The 19804-nt window shown below is 38.7% G+C and overlaps 1 protein-coding gene across 6 annotated transcripts in view; it reads left to right on the top strand.

Annotated features, from left to right (window-relative positions):
- The window catches only part of TRPS1 (transcriptional repressor GATA binding 1), a 258255-nt gene that overhangs the window by 49746 nt on the left and 188705 nt on the right, over window positions 1–19804 (top strand). For all 6 annotated transcript variants that reach the window (XM_086695104.1, XM_086695108.1, XM_086695105.1 and 3 more), the window contains one exon: window positions 13336–14465. In XM_086695104.1, coding sequence (XP_086551230.1) covers window positions 13336–14465 — 1130 coding nt within the window. The remainder of the gene's footprint in view (window positions 1–13335; window positions 14466–19804) is intronic.

Consider the following 19804-nt stretch of genomic DNA (forward strand, 5'->3'; position numbering starts at 1 on the left):
GTATATGCTTTGTTCTAATCTTAGATTAGAAATCTTTTGCTGTAGTCTTTGCTTCAGTGAGGATCTTTCCTGTGTCTTGCATTAGGATTTAATTTTATACTCGGCCTGGCGTCAAATTGGACTCGGTTTGGGTCATATGGACAGTTACAGAGATATACTCCAGAAAAAGCAACCTAATTGCAAATGAAAATTTGGAAATAAAAGTTTACATTGATTATAAAGAAGTCAACGTGATTGTAAGTAGTAGGGACACCAGAATGACCTTGGTGCAGGCCAATAAAGCATTCCTTTCCGCATTTAAGGAAAATAGTAATTTATGAAAGCATTTAGCAGTAATTTAGATTTCTGCCTTTATTAAAACTGGCATACCTTTTTGATCTACTCTTCTGTCTTTAGTTTATGGCATATGTGAAATGGAAAAAAAAAAATCTACCATTTCAAATAGAATGAAAGGCAGAACTGACGCTAAAGAAATGTATTCATTTCATTTTAAGCAATTTTAGCCTAGTCAGTACTCATGGTCAGCTTGAGAAAGTGTATTCGTTTCTGTTACCATCTGTAGTTTTTTATTGTATTATGCGGCCAGAGGATTTCAAAACATATTAGGTTTAATATTAACCTTCTTTAGGAATGATCAGAAGAAGTACCAGAGAACTAATGAAATTACATCATACTTATCTGACCTCCTAATTCCCTTAAAATATCAGTCATTTTGATCAACCCAATAGCTCTAGCACATTGGCTGTAGGCCTCTTTATTGACCTAGTGCCAATTAAGAAAGGCAGGCAAAGGAATTCTAAATAACAGGTAGTGAACTTATTTCAGTACTTGTAAAAAAGAATCAGAGGAGAAATTTCCCAAGCCTTTAAAAATGTCAGAACAGCAATCTTATCACTTTCAAAGGGAGATAGGAAGAACTCTTAAAAAGCCAGTTTCATCTTTGTAGAGCTCTCTTAAAAATTCCATCCTACTTTGTGAATTTCCACAAATAGAATTATTTCTGTGGAGCAGCAAATTAAGCCAACATAGTTATTATGCATGAAAGCCGCATGCTTTGAACTGCTGTCTTATTAAAGATCATTTCACTGTCTTATGTCAGATACACTCTGCTGTCAAACCATGATTGGAAAGCAAATACGTGTTTTAGATAAAAGGGTTAGAAGTGAATAATGTCAGTATGTGAACTGGTGTTTTATAATTAGCAAGTAATATGATGTTAATACCTGGATTTCCGGCAGGAGTTTCAGTTTGTTCACTCTGGGGACAAGTTCTGAAGGCAGCTGATCTGGGCTGTCAGGAAGGCTCTAAAATGAAGATTACTAAAGGCCGATGGTTTAGAAGAATTCAGATTTTTAAACACACTTCCATTTCCCCCAAACAGTTATTTGTTAGGTTCTTAGTTATTTATAGTAAAGTTTATGTTTGGGTAGAATGAGCTGGACACTTTTCCTGGGCAGTGATGTTAGAAATAAAACAGATGTGTGAGCTCTCCGAGTTTGAACTAATAGAAGGAGAAATAAAACAGCTGATCCTAAACTATGCTGTCTACTAAGTGCTGCAGAAGCACCCAGTAAAGAAGACAGAAAGGGTAGGGAATAGCATCCAGGGAGATAATCTTGTTAAGATCAATTTTTTTTTTTCCAGAGAAATAATATGGCTAAAAATAGAAAAAAGCAATCTGTGGGAAAAGCAGATGATTATTTCAAAGAAACGATTGGATTTAGAAGCAAGTCTAAAGAGAGTTAACTTTTTTCAGCGTAGGAATAGAACACTAAATACACTTTTAGGCCAAATGCTGATCTTGAGGACTCTGCACATGCCAGATGTTGATGCAGAAATGTGTCCGAAGATGAGTAACTTATTAGTACTTTTATGCTGAAATAAATATTGAGCGGCTTCCCTGTATGCATAAACCGAATAAAAGCACATCTGAAATTCCCCTTTTTACCTGCAAGGGTTTGTGTGCTGAAATGCCGTTTGAGGGCCTTCTTTCCTTGGCTCTGGAACTGTGTGGGGACTAAAAGCTGTGCAGGATAAAATGCTGACTGTAGAATTTCTTTAACACGGTTCTGTCAGACATTTGTAGTAAGTTAATGGCTGTGTGTGTATTCTGATAAAAAGATGTTGGTAAATATGAGTGTTACAGACGAGTAATCATTCTATTTCAGGAATTATTTATATAAATCTGTAATGTAAGCTAATAATAAATGTAACGAATGACCAATTCATTAATCTTTTTCAATTAAACTGGCCTTTTTTTTTTTTTAAACATTCAGGACAGTTGGTGGTTAATGATAGATTTATGACATTTTAGGCAAAAAAAAAAAAAAAAAAAAGCCAGAAGTACAGGACATAAGAACTCTGTGGCTTTGATCTGTATTATAGTTTGACACGGATGATTTTAAATAATTTGAACTGACTCAATTGCAAACATAAGATATACCATTGGGAAAAAGAAATAATTTAAACAAATGTTAAGATTTCCAGTTCCAAGTTCAGATTATTTGACATGTATTTGTGGGAATAATTGAAGTTTAGACATACTCGTACTGACAAGTATTCACTTCTGTGTAAATTTTATTACAAATAGGGAAGTCAAAGAATTCTATATTCCTTTAAAAATAGCACCAAATAACAATGTTTCTTTATACTGCAGAGTTAGATAGAGCCCCAGTTGGATAATGGAGCCCCAGTTGGATAACAGAGCCCCAGTTGGGTAATGGAGGCCACTTTAAATGGCCATATCATGAAACTAGGACAGTCTTCCCTGAGTGTTGAATTCAGATCCTCCCCATCATATGTCGTACGTTGAGGTAGCATGCCCAGCCCTGAGATCAGAAGGCATGCCAGTTCTTTACCAAGAAAAACAAGGAAAGATATAATGGCTAGCTTAGAGCTATTTGACTCGATTGGGATGTTAGTTTCTTAATTTTTAAATGTAACCTGGGTTTTATCAATTGTTATGCCTAAATTTTTTTAAAATAATGGATGTAACATGATTGGTAAGCCCTTCCTGTAATTTTTACTACCTGTATTCAGCCTTTGAGGCTCACATATAGACCATAATAGGACAAGAGATTGAGTTCTTCAAAAAGTAATTACAGCTTCTTTCTTTGTAATCTGCTTTATTATGCTTATATTTAAACCATCGCTGAATGGAGGCCGAAGTTGTTAAACATCGACTTTGCTGTTTCATTAGGGCTTAATGTGCTGTGCATTAGGGCATTTGCGTCATCTTTATGGGGGAGCTCTTAGTCCTTAGATCAGGTTATAAACGTCGGAGTCCTGTCAAGATGTGCTTCCCACGGGAAAGTGTTGAAGCTATCCCAAGTTTATAAATGCTCACAAGGTACATGTTGCCTTTCCTTATTAGTGTACCTTTTCTGTTATTCTGCATTATTCAAGACTCCCAGAAGGGAGCTACAGGATTCTAGCTATTAAATTTATTTTGGCCTTTAATGAAATTTTAAGGTTAATAGAAAAATCTCACTATTAACTTACCAGTTACTGTCTTGTGTCTGAGCTAGGAGCACTACATTTCTGTTCTGTAAATATTTTTATCAGAGTTGCACAATATGTCATGTTAGAAGCAGGAAGAACAGATTTTAGAGATAGGAAGTCATCCTTTGTATTTGTGTTTTCAACATATTTAACTCTATGAGCTTTATAGACCCTTAACATATGGCAGTACATTGATTTGAACAGGGGGTTAACAGCTTGGTCTGGGGGAAAAAAAAATCTGAGAACATTAATCTCATTTTGGTTTATTTTGACTTTTCTTGAATTTTGCTTCCAAATATTTATTTTTTGCCGTGGAGTTTCCTTTGATCTGGAGTAGGAGGGAAGTGGTAGATCTTAGCAGGTTCTGTTTCTTTGTTTTTCTGAGTTGAGGACAATTGCACTTTAGAACAACTGGTGAATGAGACTTTAATCACTTCAGACTGTCTATAGAGTACAGAATGTTTGTCATATGAACCCATACTTGTTTTCAGGTCTGTGCCTCTTTAACAAGTAATAAAGTGTGCAAAATAAAACATATGCTCACCCTAGGGCCATGAAGCAAAGTAAAGTTCTGGCATTTGCCAGGTTATTTTCCTCATCAAGATGGCCGAGCTGGATAGTGTAGCTTCCCAGGGAGGGGGGTAGAGTAGTTTGACTGTCTTCACTAATCCTTTCACCTGCATGTTGGTTAAATCTCCATGTGGCTTTGTTGCAAGAGAGTCAGTATGAGGAATGTCAATCTCTCCTTGATTTTCAGTTTTCTTGCTATCATTTAAAGAACGTGTATCGCTTTCTTGAATATCAGTATTTCTCTCTAGGCAGAATGTTGAGAAGAAGAAATCCGTGGTTATTAGTGCATCGAATCAAATTTAGCATTATTCAACTCTTAATAAAAATGTTTTAAAAAATTAAGAAAAAAAAATTATCCTCAAATCTGCTAACCATATCAAGTCAGCAGGTCAGTCAGTGCATTTTGTTTCTTGGGTCATTGGAATTATGGCATACATGGAGCTGTTTGGAAACACGGATTCATAAGTAGTGCCCAACCCCAAGAAAGTTTGGAGGGACGGGTTGCATGAAGTCTGTTTCTGAGAATCTAAATTAGACCATAGACCTCTTGAATTCTTCATCATATGCTTTTAGTTTGAAGTAAGTGTTAGGAATTTTCAGAATATCAGAGAAGATCGTGGCTTTAGTTAAATTGGAAGTCAGATGTAAAATTTATTTTTCTGTATTTTAATTTGATTCATACTTTTCTCATCAATAACATATAATCAAAATTGTACGTATCTTTCGGGTTGTCTTCCAATTTTGGATTCACTTCTGACAATAGCTAACAGTTGATTAAGGGTTTCTTTCATGCATATGTAGATCTAAGCTCTTTATGTGGATTAATTAACTTATCTCCATAAAAACCCTTGATGTAGACATCACTATTATGTCCATTTTTTTTTTTAAGTGAGAAAGTAGGCATAGAGGAATTCAAGTAACCTGTCCAAGATCACACAGATGTGTAAGTAGGGTAAATGGGATGTAAGCCAGGGTACACAGGCTGCCGAAACCTTCTTCACAACCACTATAACATGAACTTCTCAAATACAAGACTGAGTTGACTTCAACAACAAAAGCAAGGAAGAGAATCCAACTGCATGTAAGGGAGGAGATACAAGACTGGTACACCAGGGCTCTTTGATGCATCCTCTGGGAATCACATTGAATTTGGGGACTTCAGTGATTTTTTTTGAGATTGTCTTTTATCCAGTCCATGCAATATAATGCTGCCTTATTGGAACTTAGTAGACTCATAATTGAAATCATTGAAAAGAAAATAGCGTTGCTGATTTGCCTTTTTTTTTTAAATTACTGTGATTCATTTCTACTGGTATTTTTGCTACAGAAGCTAGTTCCGATAGAGCGAGGAAGGGCCAGATTTTGATTTAATCAATCAAGGGTGCAATGCTTTATCCCCAAATGAAGCAACATTTTATCCATGTATTAGATTTGTTTTATATTCCCCTCATTTGGAAGACTTTGGTTTAGAGATTTGTGATTTAATATACGGCCAGAGAGTTGTATTCTTCTCTTCTGGTTACTAGGCACAATCCAGGAGTTGGTTTATCTATGAAGGTTAAATATTACGGAGATGCATCCAGCTCCCATTTATGTTCTCTATTGCTGTGTAATTAAAGTTTTATTCTTTGCTTGCGAGTAAGTACAGGAACGGGTGTGAGGCACAGAAGACACCAGAGTGTCTTCAGAGTGTCTCATGTGCATGTACTGCACACCCCAAATGAGCTCAGAGCCCTGTGGTCTCCCTACATTCTGAAAGTGAGGGGTGGGGCCACAGGGAGGGACTTGAGAAATACTTCTCCTCTTGCAGCCCCCCTTTAATACTTAGATGACTCACTGATGTCAGCCTGTCAGCCTGAAGAACACCTGAATTCTTTCATGAGTCCACTAACATATTTGGGGATCTTATAATAAACAGTGGTTTGTTCTAAGACCTGCTTTTCCAGCTGATGGGAGGCTGCACTGGCATCTCAAAGTCAACCTGCCTAAAGTTAAAGTTGTTAGCTCCTTCCCTAATGGTCCCCCCGCCCCCCGCCCTTTCTAATGTACTCCCATTTCCAAATTGATGGGGCTGGAAATACCACAGTTACCCTGGATTTCTTTCTGATGTGTATCTCCCCCCAAACAATGGAGTAGTTTGCTCTGGTCTTCCCCGCCTGATGCTTCTAAGGCCCCCACCCTTCATGTTTACTTAGTAGATTCTTAGTGGTTTCCTAGTTACTTCTTGTCTCTTTCTGATAGCTTCTGTTCTCTTCTTTCCCTTTCTCTTCAGCTCTTGCCTCAACCCCATACCTTCCTCCATCCCTCCTCTACTTTTCCTTTCTCTCTTTTCTCCCTCCTTCTGCCTTCTCTCCTCCTTCCCTTCCTCCCTCCTTTAATTAATTTTTAAAAATTCTGTTTAGGGGCGCCTGGGTGGCGCAGTCGGTTAAGCGTCCGACTTCAGCCAGGTCACGATCTCGCGGTCCGGGAGTTCGAGCCCCGCGTCGGGCTCTGGGCTGACGGCTCGGAGCCTGGAGCCTGTTTCCGATTCTGTGTCTCCCTCTCTCCCTGCCCCTCCCCCGTTCATGCTCTGTCTCTCTCTGTCCCAAAAATAAATAAACGTTGAAAAAAAAAATTAAAAAAAAAAAATTCTGTTTAGAGATCCATCATCCTACATTTTGTAGGAAGTATAGGTCTACTTTCTAGAAAAGGTGTATCATTTTAATTATACTCACATAATTAAATATAACTCTCCAGTCTCTCCACCATTCTCCAAATCTTCTCTCATCCCCCAGTCTCCCTTCACATTTCCCTAGAACAGCTTGCACCTTTTCACTGCCATTCACACTGGACTCACTTTGTTTCCTGCACCTGAAGAGCCTTTCCACAATCACTGCCTTTGAGGCTCATCTCAAGTGGCAACTCTGTGTCCCCCGCTCAGTTTCTCCTTCCAGAAGCTGACCTGGCCCTGCTGCTTGGGTCCTCTTCCTCTGTGTTGTCACGGAACTGGGTTCCTCTCCCAGCAGAAGCACATGCACTCTACCGTCCTTGTTTTTTATTTCCTTGTGAACTCTCTGCAGCAGCCCACAGACATGTGGGGTTTTGGACCCTGTCACTTCTGTGTGTGTCGTCTGTGTTCGGCACACAGGAGGCATGCAACAAAACACCCTTCCCTAGAGGAAGGATGTTCCACGGTGCCGCCACTCTGTTTTCCCATTTAAGACGCTCTTTAGCACAAATACCCGATTCTTATTTATCTCCATTAAGAGCCGGTGGCACAGGTAGGTCAGATGCAGGAGAGGGGTTAGTTCTGTGGATAATGCCCCCAGCCTTATAATTCACCTGCATTACATTTTCTGTTTTGTTTGGCATTTTTCCTTGTAAGACAATGTTTTTCTAAATTGTTGAGACTGACTTTAAGATTGATTGGTATTCTGTCAGCCCAAATACCAAATAATCATAGAGACTTAGTTCAGTTTATTATGCTGAGTGATGTAGGAAAACCAGTAGGGGTGGACTCTTGATGGCTGTAATCCAAAAGCTGATAATAAAAATGTGCATAATTTAATTAAAATTTTTATTATTATTTTTTTATTTTTGAGGCAGAGCGAGTGCAGGGGACAGGCAGAGAGAGAGGGAGACACAGAATCCGAAGCAAGCCCCAGGCTCTGAGCTGTCAGCACAGAGCCCGACGCAGGGCTCGAACTCAAACCGTGAGATCATGACCTGAGCTGAAGTCAGATGCTTAACGGACTGAGCCACCCAGGCGTCCCAAAAATGTGCATAATTTAAAATATGCCGTGTTTTACACTTAAAAATCAAGTTGAGTTTTGGTTATCCCCCCCACAAAAAATATGGTTGGCTCTTACAATTCAAAAAACTGTTTGGATTTGTTCCTTATTTTTAAGAAGGGTGTTTATTGGCGTTATGGCAGGGACAACCAGGAGCAGCAGGAATAGGATGTGATAGCGGGGGGCTAAGAGAGTCGCCATCTAATTCAATTTGTTGTTGGAATGTTTAAGCATGTAGTCTCTCCCAGAGACTGCAGCACCCCCCCATGCTGCACGGTGCTTTCTGAAGCACTCTCCAAGGCAGAAATGCTGCCTATGTAGATTAACACATTCATTCCGACTATAGCTATTTTCAGCCAAGATCGGCCCTGACAGATGTCTTCAAGCTCTTTGTAACTTCAGTATTTGAACAGTGATTTTTAACAACTTAGCTTTTTATTAAGTGAAGGTTTTACTTTTTTGACTAACAGCCCATAACCTCAAGTCCCCTTAAATTAGTACCCTCCTAATTGTCTCTGTTGCTATCAATTATAGTACTTGAAAGTGAACCACATCTGAGGAAGAGTTTGTGTTTAGTTCAAACACCTCTTTTTGTTCCGCTGACAATAAGTACATGTGCTGAAGTGTCATTTTGGGAGTTCTTGAGGCTTCAAAAAATCTTTTCCTTTGACATATTTTCTTAGATATCATTCTTACCAGTTTTTATTCCATATTATTAGAAGGAAATAAATTAATTAAGGTTAAAGTCTTTGAAAAAAAGCCAGCCTTTTATGTTTTTAACTTCAACAGTGAAACAGTTTTGTGAAAAGACATATGTAAATAAATTATAAACAAAGGCCAATGAAACATACTACATGGAAGGAATAGTTTTTAAAACTAACTTAAAAATGGAATAAAAAGCCATCCTAGTCCTTATTCAGTGAAAAGTAACTTCAAATCTGTTCTTTTTCATGCCTTCACAGATAAGTTGGTTGTTTCTAAACTGTAACTCATAAACAAATGGCTCCCTAGTCATTCGTTTTTGGGTGAAAGATACATTTTGTTCAGTTTTTTGAAGAAGCCCAAATATGTCAGGTTGAGTCAACGGTGGGGGGGAAGTGTGTGAATTACAATCACTTTTTTTTTTTATCCCAGGTAACTCAGGGGATTTTGGAGGGGGGGGGATTTCCATCTATGCTCACATCTCCCATAATGACTCCATTCAACCCAGATATATTGAGCCCTTGCTTGCGTCCAAAGATGAATAAAATATTATTCCTTCAGTCCAAGAAGGAATATAAACAGAAACATGTGCTTAGTAACAACAGAATCCTACCTTTTCATTTACAGCTAAGGATACTGCGATTGACAAGTTTATGAATTTGTCATGGAATGACTTCACCATTTTCCCACTATGTAGTCTTTTCATCCGCTTAGCACGAGCAATTACATTAGGTAGTTCATTTTATTAAATAATAATCCCATTCATGTGACTAGTACTGTAGACTGCGCTAACATGGTATTCACTAGCTACATGTGCCTATTTAAATTTCGGTTAATTTAAATTAATGAAAAGTTAATAAAAATTACTTAAATCTGTTCTTTGGTTGCACTAGCCCTGTTTCAAGTGTGTAGTAGCCACACGTGGTCCGTGGCCATGGTAGAGACAGGGTAGATTGCAGAACATTTCCAGCATCTCAGAAAGTTCTTTTGGACGGTACTGATCTTCAGTTTGCAAATCAGTTTCAGGTACATTCTCTCAGTTGATCCTCACAATAATCCTGCAAGATAGCAAGGTGTGTACATTGACATCCAGAAAGGTGAGGAAACTGAGGTGCCAGGAGGTTCAATAATGTATCTTTGCAGAGACTTATGTTATAGAACTTCCCTTGGGAGCAAGCAAATCCAAGTAATATGAATACAAATGAATAAAGACTTTCATCTACAAATCTTGATCTTCAAATGCAGTAGTTTAAAGGCAGAGAGGTGGCCTAGCTTGCTCACTGTTGTACTCTATCATCAGTTACAGAGATCGGCACAAACTAAGTACTCAATAGCTACTAATTACATGAATGAATAGGTGTAATTTTTGGTCCAAACGGAATTTACAGTTTAATAGAAATTTTAAAATATGGATATCCGTGTCAAAGGAGCTGCTGGGTTAACGGGTTATAATTATAACTTACACTCTTTATTCTGCTTGTGATCTCTCTTTTAGTAGAGTCCTAGCTAGGGAATGGTAACCTTTTTTCTAGTCCTTGCTGGGTTCAGCCATTTGAAAAGTTTGAAATAATTCTCTGAATGTGTGGTGCTCTTTCCTGGCAATAAGATTCAATACACTGTTGCTGCAAATACTTGCCTTGTATAACTGTTATTGCTGTGTATTTTTGTTTAATCTAGGAAACAGTTATTTTAAGTTAACATTTGGAGGTCATGAAAATACAGTGAATATGGTCAGTAGTAGTAGTCTTAGGTATGGTCTCCTAAAATAATAAATTATGTTTTATTTTAAAATGACATTTAAATGATATGAATCAGTTTATTTGACCATGACTTAAATGTACGTCTCTTACAAAGAAAGTATAAAAATGTCCACAAGTGTAGCCTTCAGGTCTTTTTGAGAGAGAAGAGGAATAGAACACTAAGTAACAATGTTTCCCAAAGTTAGCTTTTATATTATATAAAATATATAATTCTAATGTTATATTAGCTTTAAGTAATATAAAAACTAATATGATTTAGTGGCTATTTACCAAGAAGGCAAATAGATAACCTACGTCAGTGTCATTATTATTGTTCTTGTCATTAAATGAGATCCTTGTGTTTTTGTTTGCCTGCTTAGGTGGTTTGTAGAAGAGTATCTTACATAATGATCCTTAAAAATTTTTTTAATGTTTATTTATTTTTGAGAGAGAGAGAGAGAGAGAGCAGAGGAGGGGCAGAGAGAGAGGGAGACACAGAATCCAAAACAGGCTCCAGGCTCCGTGCTGTCAGTATAGAGCCTGACTCAGGGCTTGAACCCTCGAAGTGTGAGATGGTGACCTCAACCGACTGAGCCACCTGGGTGCCCCAAAAGAGTATCTTACATAATAATCTTAAGTAATGGAGCTAGCTGGTTTTCCCTGGGTAAAAAAAAAAAAAAAAAAAACACAACTTGTAGACACACAAATACCACCAACTTAAAAGATTTAATGTGGTTTGCATAGCAAGTTAATTAGTCCTAAGCCAGAATGCTTTACTGGCAGATTTGGTTTTGTTTGTTTACTGAATGGCCTTTCTTTCATGGTCTATGCACCTGATAGTAGTCATTTTTAGCCTGGATTTTCTGACTTTTAAAGTTGTCAAATACTGGAAGGGACGTTGTGATGCTTAATAATAATTTTGATGCACTTCAGATTCCCATGTTTTGGGATTTCTTAGGACTTTATAGAAGTTCAGCCCTTCCAGTGTAGACATGGCATATGAGACTTGAAGATTGCAAAATCAAAGAAATAGTGATAATGTGTCATGATTTCTCAGGAACCCCTTTCTACAAGCAGAAATTGCAGATACTTTATATCAGGAAGATCGACAACTTTGAAACTAAAAGCTGGTAACTAAACCAAGAAAATTTTTGCATACTGGCTTTTTCACTCGCATTAGAGGAGAATGGCATACTTCTCAATTTACCCCCTTTGATTCAAGTTGAATTTCCTGCACAAAGTACCAGAGTTGATGGAATCACATTTAAATGCTTTGTTTCTGAAATTAAGGTTTCTCCTCACCTCCAGTGAACTGGGTTATAGATGGAGGGATTTTGTAATATCGTTACATCTCAGGGCATATTTTAGTTGTTCTGGTCCCTGAAGTCTAAGTTAGAAAGGCGAACAGACTGTATCCTCCTGTGGTCTGGCTTTGACATCTCTCGCACTGCTGATTGCCAGGCTGCTGGCTGGGAGGGTGCCCCATTCTTCCCTCTGGTCAGATGATGCTCTGCTATTGTTGACAGACTGAAGTCTGTGTGCTTGCCATGGGGGATGTGGACATCACCAAAAGTGATACATTGTCATCCTTGGGTTACAGGCAGTGAGAGATGTTTGTAAATTATTATCTTAATGTATAGTAAGGGTTGAGCTGTTTCTGTGTTCATGCACACTTCCTAGAACTCTAATACTGGAAATAAAGTGGAGGTTGCCCCAGATAAGCCAGCTCTTGGCCGGACAAGGTAATTTGATCAGGCTCACAACCTGTCTTTAAGTCGAAGCATGGACTACGGTCTGAGTCCTGTACAGTAGAGGTATAAGCGTGTCTCTCAATGTGCTAAGGGAATGTTATTTGCATATTAAGTAGAACCTCTTAAACGATTTTGAGATGCTTGAGACCTTTCTCCTAGAGTGATTTGGATATGAGCAGTGATCGCACATGTCATTTTTGAGCAGCTGGTGAAGAAGGCAGAACATGATTATGTCACGTGCTTAATCTGTTACATCTGGTAGCTAGAAAAATTCAGAAATTCTCCGATAGTCAGAAGAGGAGATCTCTTCCTTTTTGGAGGATTTCTACAAAAACTCTGTTTTAAACCAGGAGTTTTGTCTGCTCAGTGGTGGCGCTTGGTTAAGCTGCCTGTTGCAGTGCCCACTGAGGAAGGACTTTATATATAGTGGCCTTTGAATGCCTTCATTGCCCTAATGCTGTAAGTTTTATAACTTGAGATAGGAAGAAGAGCTGTGATCATTTCTATGGTGGGATTATTTTGTTTTGGCCTTTGAACATCCCCATGACCCACTGAGACAGAGCCTTGATCCAGTGGGACTGAGCTTTGATCAAATGAGGCCCTGGAAGATTTTCTACTTTTCCTTTATCCTAGATCGGGAAACATTTTAAACTCTTTACATTAGACCTTCTTCACTAAGACTTCAAGTCCACTGCCTTAACTTCATTTTTAATCTAATAGTGCCTGCTTGGGCTTTTAATTACCAGCCATTTTGTGTGGTCATGTTAGCACCTTCATTTTACCCGAAAGGGAGGCTTCGTCTTTGCCCAAAGCCTCATCGCTATAGGAACTGAACAAGGATTTCCTTGGAGAACATCTGCATTGAGCAATCTCTAAGCAACTGCCTCCGGTTTTGACAGCAGCCCTTAACTTCAGGAAAAGAAATCCCCTGTGATTTGGATGCTTCTGCAAGCATGTGGTTACAGGGAGGCAGTAGTAAAACGTACTTACATGAAAATTGTTCTCTTGGCTTTTTTTTTTTTTTAAATATTAAATCCATTGAATTAGTTATAGTACTCGTATTACTTATCTTTGACTGTTGCTTTGGCCAAAAATGTTTAGCGTAATGAGCCTCTCAAAAGAGTAGCTATTGAGAAATGAAGAGTGCATTTCTTTGGCGCTGATTATTCAAGTGATTTCATAATAAGCAGAAGTACTATTGTATTTTTTGATGTGGAATACTTGGCAGTGCCCCTCCTCCCTCCTACAGAGAGCACTGAAGTAATGACACCTTTAAAGTAACATCCATCTCTTCCATACCAGGTCACTTCAGGTGGAACGTTCATTGGCATTGGACGGAAAACACCGGATTGCCAAGGAAACACCAAGTACTTCCGCTGTAAATTCTGCAATTTCACTTACATGGGCAACTCCTCAACTGAACTAGAACAACATTTTCTTCAGACTCACCCGAACAAAATAAAAGCTTCTCTCCCCTCCTCTGAGGGTGCAAAACCTTCAGAGAAAAACTCTAACAAATCCATCCCTGCACTTCGATCTGGCGATTCTGGAGACTTGGGAAAGTGGCAGGACAAGATCACGGTCAAGGCAGGAGATGACACTCCTGTTGGCTACTCGGTGCCCATCAAGCCCCTCGATTCCTCGAGACAAAATGGTACAGAGGCCACCAGTTACTACTGGTGTAAATTCTGTAGCTTCAGCTGTGAGTCCTCTAGCTCACTTAAACTGTTAGAACATTACGGCAAACAGCACGGAGGAGCGCAGTCAGGCTGCCTTAATCCAGAATTGAATGATAAGCTTTCCAGGGGCTCTGTCATTAATCAGAATGATCTAGCCAAAAGTGCAGAAGGGGAGCCAATGACCAAGGCAGACAAGGGCTCTAGTGGGGCTAAAAAGAAGGATTTCTCCAGCAAGGGAGCAGAGGATAACATGGTGACCAGCTACAATTGTCAGTTCTGCGACTTTAGATACTCCAAAAGCCATGGCCCCGATGTAATTATAGTGGGGCCGCTTCTCCGTCACTATCAGCAGCTCCATAACATTCATAAGTGTACCATTAAACACTGTCCATTCTGTCCCAGAGGCCTTTGCAGCCCAGAAAAGCACCTTGGAGAAATTACTTATCCATTTGCATGTAGAAAAAGTAGTTGTTCCCACTGTGCACTCTTGCTTTTGCACTTGTCTCCTGGGGCGGCTGGAAGCTCAAGAGTCAAACACCAGTGCCACCAGTGCTCGTTCTCCACCCCTGATGTAGATGTGCTCCTCTTCCATTACGAGAGTGTGCATGAGTCCCAAGCATCAGATGTCAAACAGGAAGCCAATCATCTGCAAGGATCGGATGGGCAGCCAGCTGTCAAGGAAAGCAAAGAACACTCATGTACCAAATGTGATTTCATTACCCAGGTGGAAGAAGAGATTTCCCGACACTACAGGTAAGCCATAGCGGGGTGGGGGCGGGGGAGGATATTAACAGAATGATAGGAAGAATCCACAGGGCTGATCCAAGAATCATTGGGAATGATTGCAGTGACTTGGGGAAGTTACAGGACGAGTGAACATAAAAGATCGTTCATAAAACTGCAGATTATGTATTTATAGATGTGGTAACCACAGATTCTAATTTGGTTACTTGTTTCAGACCATTTACTCTTCTGCTTCATACCTGTTTTGTACCGTTTACTGAGTGTGTTTTAAAAATTGCAGTGATGACGGTAATGCTGATGAGTTTACTCATTTACCACAATCCCATTTATTTGTCCTTGCTAAGTGACTCCACATCCCATAATTTTTGATGGAGGAGCTCCCAAATGAAAGGTGCCATAGTAACATGTTCTCTTCTCTACTCCAACTGGAAAACGATCCGCTTGAGAACACGTTGCTCATTTTTCTTTTCAAATGAGATTGGACATCCTTCTGGCTTTAAAACATTGAGCAACACCTTTGTTTCGCAAAGAAACCGTAATCTGAAGGCGAGCGTATTGTCATAGGTGTGACTTTGGATTTCTGTACACTCACTCCTCAGAGCAGGTAAAACCACTTCGGCTATTCCAGATTCGTAAACAGAGATACAGGATATATGTTCATTTTTTTTTTCACTTCGACCCTATTCTCTGTATAAATGTTAGTCTTCCCAGTTCACCTTTCGTGTTTTCTAAAGGCGGGTTTAGGATACGTATCTTTATTTCATTTCTGTATTCATTCCTTAACTGATTAATTCCAAAAATGTGCATTGTGCCAGGCATTGATGATAAAGGAGAGAACAAGATGAACATAGTCAATGCCCACAGGGAACTTACAGTTTAGTAGGGAAGACGTTCACAGATCATTGTGAGTACGAGTGTCATGACAGATGAAGTAGAGGCCACTGTGTTTGATGAGAATGACCTCATAGCCCAATATGGTAGATGAGGAAATGCCTCTTTGAAGAAGGAACATTTACACTGAGAGTTGGTTATATGACTAGGAATTAGTTTAGCACAATCCCGGTAATACAGCATGTTCTGATGTTACTTGGCACTCAGTGGGTGTTTTCTTGCAATAGCGCTTAGAGACGCATCAAAGTAAAGAGCTTTATTTACTCCTTTTAAGTGTTTTTCCGTATGTAGACTCAGTATACTAGTTCAAAAATCTAGTCATTTTATTTTTCCCATCCCAAGATTCTAAACAGTTCCTCTCATTCTTTTTGAAAGCGTGTGTTAGTTTAAGTGCGTGTGTGTTTTGTCAGTCACCAGTAATGAAGCAGTTCATGTCCAACAATAGGCTAATAATGTTAGATGTTAATTTGAAGGGCATCCTAATGTTCACAGTGAATCTAAATGTTCAGAAAACACTTCCTTGAGATTTACACTGTTTAATTTATAAGGTCAGCCCTAGGAAAGACACAGTCCTGCAATCAAATATGTGTTCACACTTGTAGTGAGTGTTTCTGGCTCCTCTGATGTTAGCTGCATGCTAATTTATTTCTGGGCTAGCAGACATTAGCTTCCTTCTGAGCTTTACTAGTGTGCATATACATTTGTTAGGTGCTGTAAAAATTAGGTAATCTTGTCTGGGTTTAAAAGAGGAGACTTTCTTTAATCATGAGGAAATTAGCCACACACACACCACACACACACACACACCACACACACACACACACACACACACACACACTATACACACACATGTACATACATACACATCTGGATACCAGATCATTTGCATTAGTGGCTCTTTTTGAGGAAGCTGAGGCCATTGCTTGAAAACCTGTCTGGAAAAACAGACTTTCTGTATGCTTTGGTTAAACAAAAAAAATTCTCCCAAGAAATGAAAGTATGAATAAAAATATGACTGAATAATTTCAGAGTTTAGTTAGTAGTCAGTAAGGACAATAAGCTCTAGAAGGAAGAGACTAGTCTCTTATTGTTCACTGCTCTGTCTACACAATTTAGCACAGTGCCAGAATGGCTAATAAGTGCTCAGTGAGTAGATCTTTAAGTAAATGAAGTGCCTGTGAGTTTTTGACTTCACAGTCGTTAAGGATAAGCCAAGATCTCCATGGTGAGTTACAGTTTAATCTGAGACTATTATAAAGTCTCAAACCCTTCTGAAGATTTAGGGCTCCACACCAAATAACAGTTGTTTGTGCATTTTGTTTTTTTGTTTTTTTTGTTTTCTTTTTAATTTTTTTTTTCAACGTTTATTTATTTTTGGGACAGAGAGAGACAGAGCATGAACAGGGGAGGGGCAGAGAGAGAGGGAGACACAGAATCGGAAACAGGCTCCAGGCTCTGAGCCATCAGCCCAGAGCCCGACGCGGGGCTCGAACTCACGGACCGCGAGATCGTGACCTGGCTGAAGTCGGACGCTTAACCGACTGCGCCACCCAGGCGCCCCTGTTTGTGCATTTTGGATGTCAGTCAGCCTTTCAGCACTTTATTAGATGAGAAAACTGAGCAGTACTTGTTCCTAGGGCATTAAAATACTCCTGCACTTGTTCTTAAAACCTGATGTAATTTGTGTGGTCCTGGATCCTTTAGGTTGCTGAGTAGTTTATCTCTGATCTGTTTATGAGATCTTATAGAAATATTGAAATGTGGAGACTTACACTTTCAGAAACTCTACTGAAAGTTGAACAACAGTGGAGGCTTGAGGGATACGAAAGGGAATAGTTCTGTGGGTGCTGAAAATCTGTTCTATCAACGCATTTTCCCCACATGCTGTATTTTGAAGATAGTATAAAAGAACAAGTTTACCATATCACAGTAATATTTTTTCTGGTTAAATTTATGTTGATTCATATTATTCATGTTGGGAAACTTTCTCCATAATTCTGGTATAACTAGGGAATATTCTTGGCTTTTGAGTGCTTTATAAATAAGACTTACAGTGTAGTAAGAAGGTAGTACAATCTATGATCTATAAAATATGTGAAATCAGGTAGCTATAAGAAAAACTACAGCTGAGAAGCAGGAGAGTTGATTTAGAGCTATGAGTGAAATCCTTAGTGTGGATTCTATTTGGTGGGCATTTTCATGAAGAACCAGGTTTAACCTCAGTTGAATTGAAAACATTATTCAGTCAGCAACTGGAACTTGATCAGTTCTTTTTTCCTAACATTTCATATTTATTTATGGTGCCCCTAGCTCACATTTGACTGACTTTCTGTATTCCACCCATGAATTTGTTTCTCACACTCCCATTTCTTTTATTATTTATCACTTGATTAAACAGTATTCCCCTTCTCTAATTGACCACCGTTCTCATCAAAATTGTCAGTGTTATAACTTACCGTTCCGGAGTCGGTAGGAGCACTGTCCCCTTAGAAAACAATGATACTAGATGAAACATACTTTTCAATGCCTTGCTAGACTCCTGTGAATTAAGGGAAACTTCTGAAACTTTTCTCGTCTTTCCTTCACCAAGATTGGACAAAACCCAGACTGGGGATAAGTGAACAGCAAGCATGGAGTGTGAGGTTGCACTGAGGCAAATAGCAGTCGGTCAGGAGACTATGCCTGGAGTCACTGAGAGAGAGAGGCTGCTGAATCTGAGTTTTACTTTAAGCTGGCACCTTGAAGGTAGCTAAAGTGATTCCACATTTAGAGCCTTCGCTGACTTATGTCAGAAGTAGGCACACATTTGTCTAGATGAAATACTCCATTTTCACCTCCATGATATCTGTGGCATAAGATAAACCTTATCTTATATGAGCTCATTATTGCAAAAACTCACCATATGCAGAGGGATATAAACCATTCTATGGGAAATAAGTAGGAAATGTCATAATGGCTTTTTAGATACCTGGGGAAATTGTAAGTTATGAAAATACAGTAAATTTTTCAGTTATAAAAAAGTTATAAAAATATAATGTTTTTCAGTTATAGAAAAGTAGTGTTTAAATAATGAAAATCAGATTTACAAATCAAACTACATGAGACTATAAATGACTAGAAATACTCAAAAAAGAATCAAACAGCATTTTTTGAATTGAAAATATAGTTATTGAAACTTAAAATGTAGACAGGTTCAGTAACAGATTTGCAAGTGATAGAAGGCAAATGAGTTCATTGCAAGTTAAATCTGAAGACATTAGCCAGAATATTTAAAAGAGTGGATAGGGATGGAAAGTATCAAAAGTAGATAGTGGGTTTTAAAAACACAATAAGCTGTTTTAACCTGCATCTAATTAGAGTTCCAGGAGGAAAGAATATATAGAATGGAAGGTAGGCAAGTAGTATTTGAGGAGATAATGGCAGATTTTTTCTAATTGAAAGATGAAAGACATAAGCACACAGATACAAAAAAAAAAACATAGCGTCTACTAAAACAGGGACATAAGCAAATAAATTCAGTCATAGACACATTGTGGTAATAATTAAAATGCTACAGAGGTCTTCTTAGAGCCTCCAGAGGGAAACTACATATCAACTCCTTAGAAAAGACAATTAGGTTACTCTAGCAGACTTCATCAACAACAATGGAAACCAGAAGAGGGAGAAAGTCTATTCAAAGTTTTGAAGGAAAAAAACACAAAAAAAATGGTCGACTTAGTATTGTCTACCTGTGAAAACAACCTTCGAAGAAAAAGCAAAATATTTCCACATAGGCAAAGACTAGGGGACTGTGGATAAATCAGTCATAGCCTGCCTTATTTATGCAATTAAAAAGAAATAGACTAAGGTGTTGGGCAACACAGTATGAACATTTGTAGGGGGTATGATCAGAAGTAAGGTGCTTTATGGCCCTTGAATTGTCTGGAGTTAGTTGAGTTAGGACTTGGCTGTGCATACTTGGAAACTTTTAAAGTTAACTAATGAAGGAATAGGAAACGGGTACATAACTTCTGAAGCTATAGAGAATGGTACAACAAAATAAGATTCCATCTATTTTCTAAAAAATGGCAAGACAGGATACAAGGTAAAAATGCATAAATAGATGAATATTTAAGTGGATAAACAGAATTCCAAAAGTAAGATGGTAAAAAAGAAAAGACCAGCTATCAAAACCTTAATGAACCTGTGTAGATTAAACTTTCCACTTAAAAGGTATTGTCAGACTTATTAAAAAAGAAAATTCAAGGGGCACATGGGTGGCTGCCTCAGTTGGTTAAGCATCCGACTCCTGATTTTGGTTCAGGTCAGGATCTCACACTTGTGGGATTGAGCCCCGCATTGGGCTCTGCACTGAGTGTGCAGCCTGCTTGGGATTCTCTCTTTCCCTTCTCCCTCTGCCCTTCCCCCATTTGCGCTCTCTCTCTCTCTCTCTCTCTCTCTCTCTCAAAATAAATAAA

This window comes from Puma concolor, chromosome F2, assembly GCF_028749965.1.
Source record: "Puma concolor isolate L17-30 chromosome F2, mPumCon1.1.hap2, whole genome shotgun sequence".
In the NCBI taxonomy this organism is placed as follows: domain Eukaryota; kingdom Metazoa; phylum Chordata; class Mammalia; order Carnivora; family Felidae; genus Puma; species Puma concolor.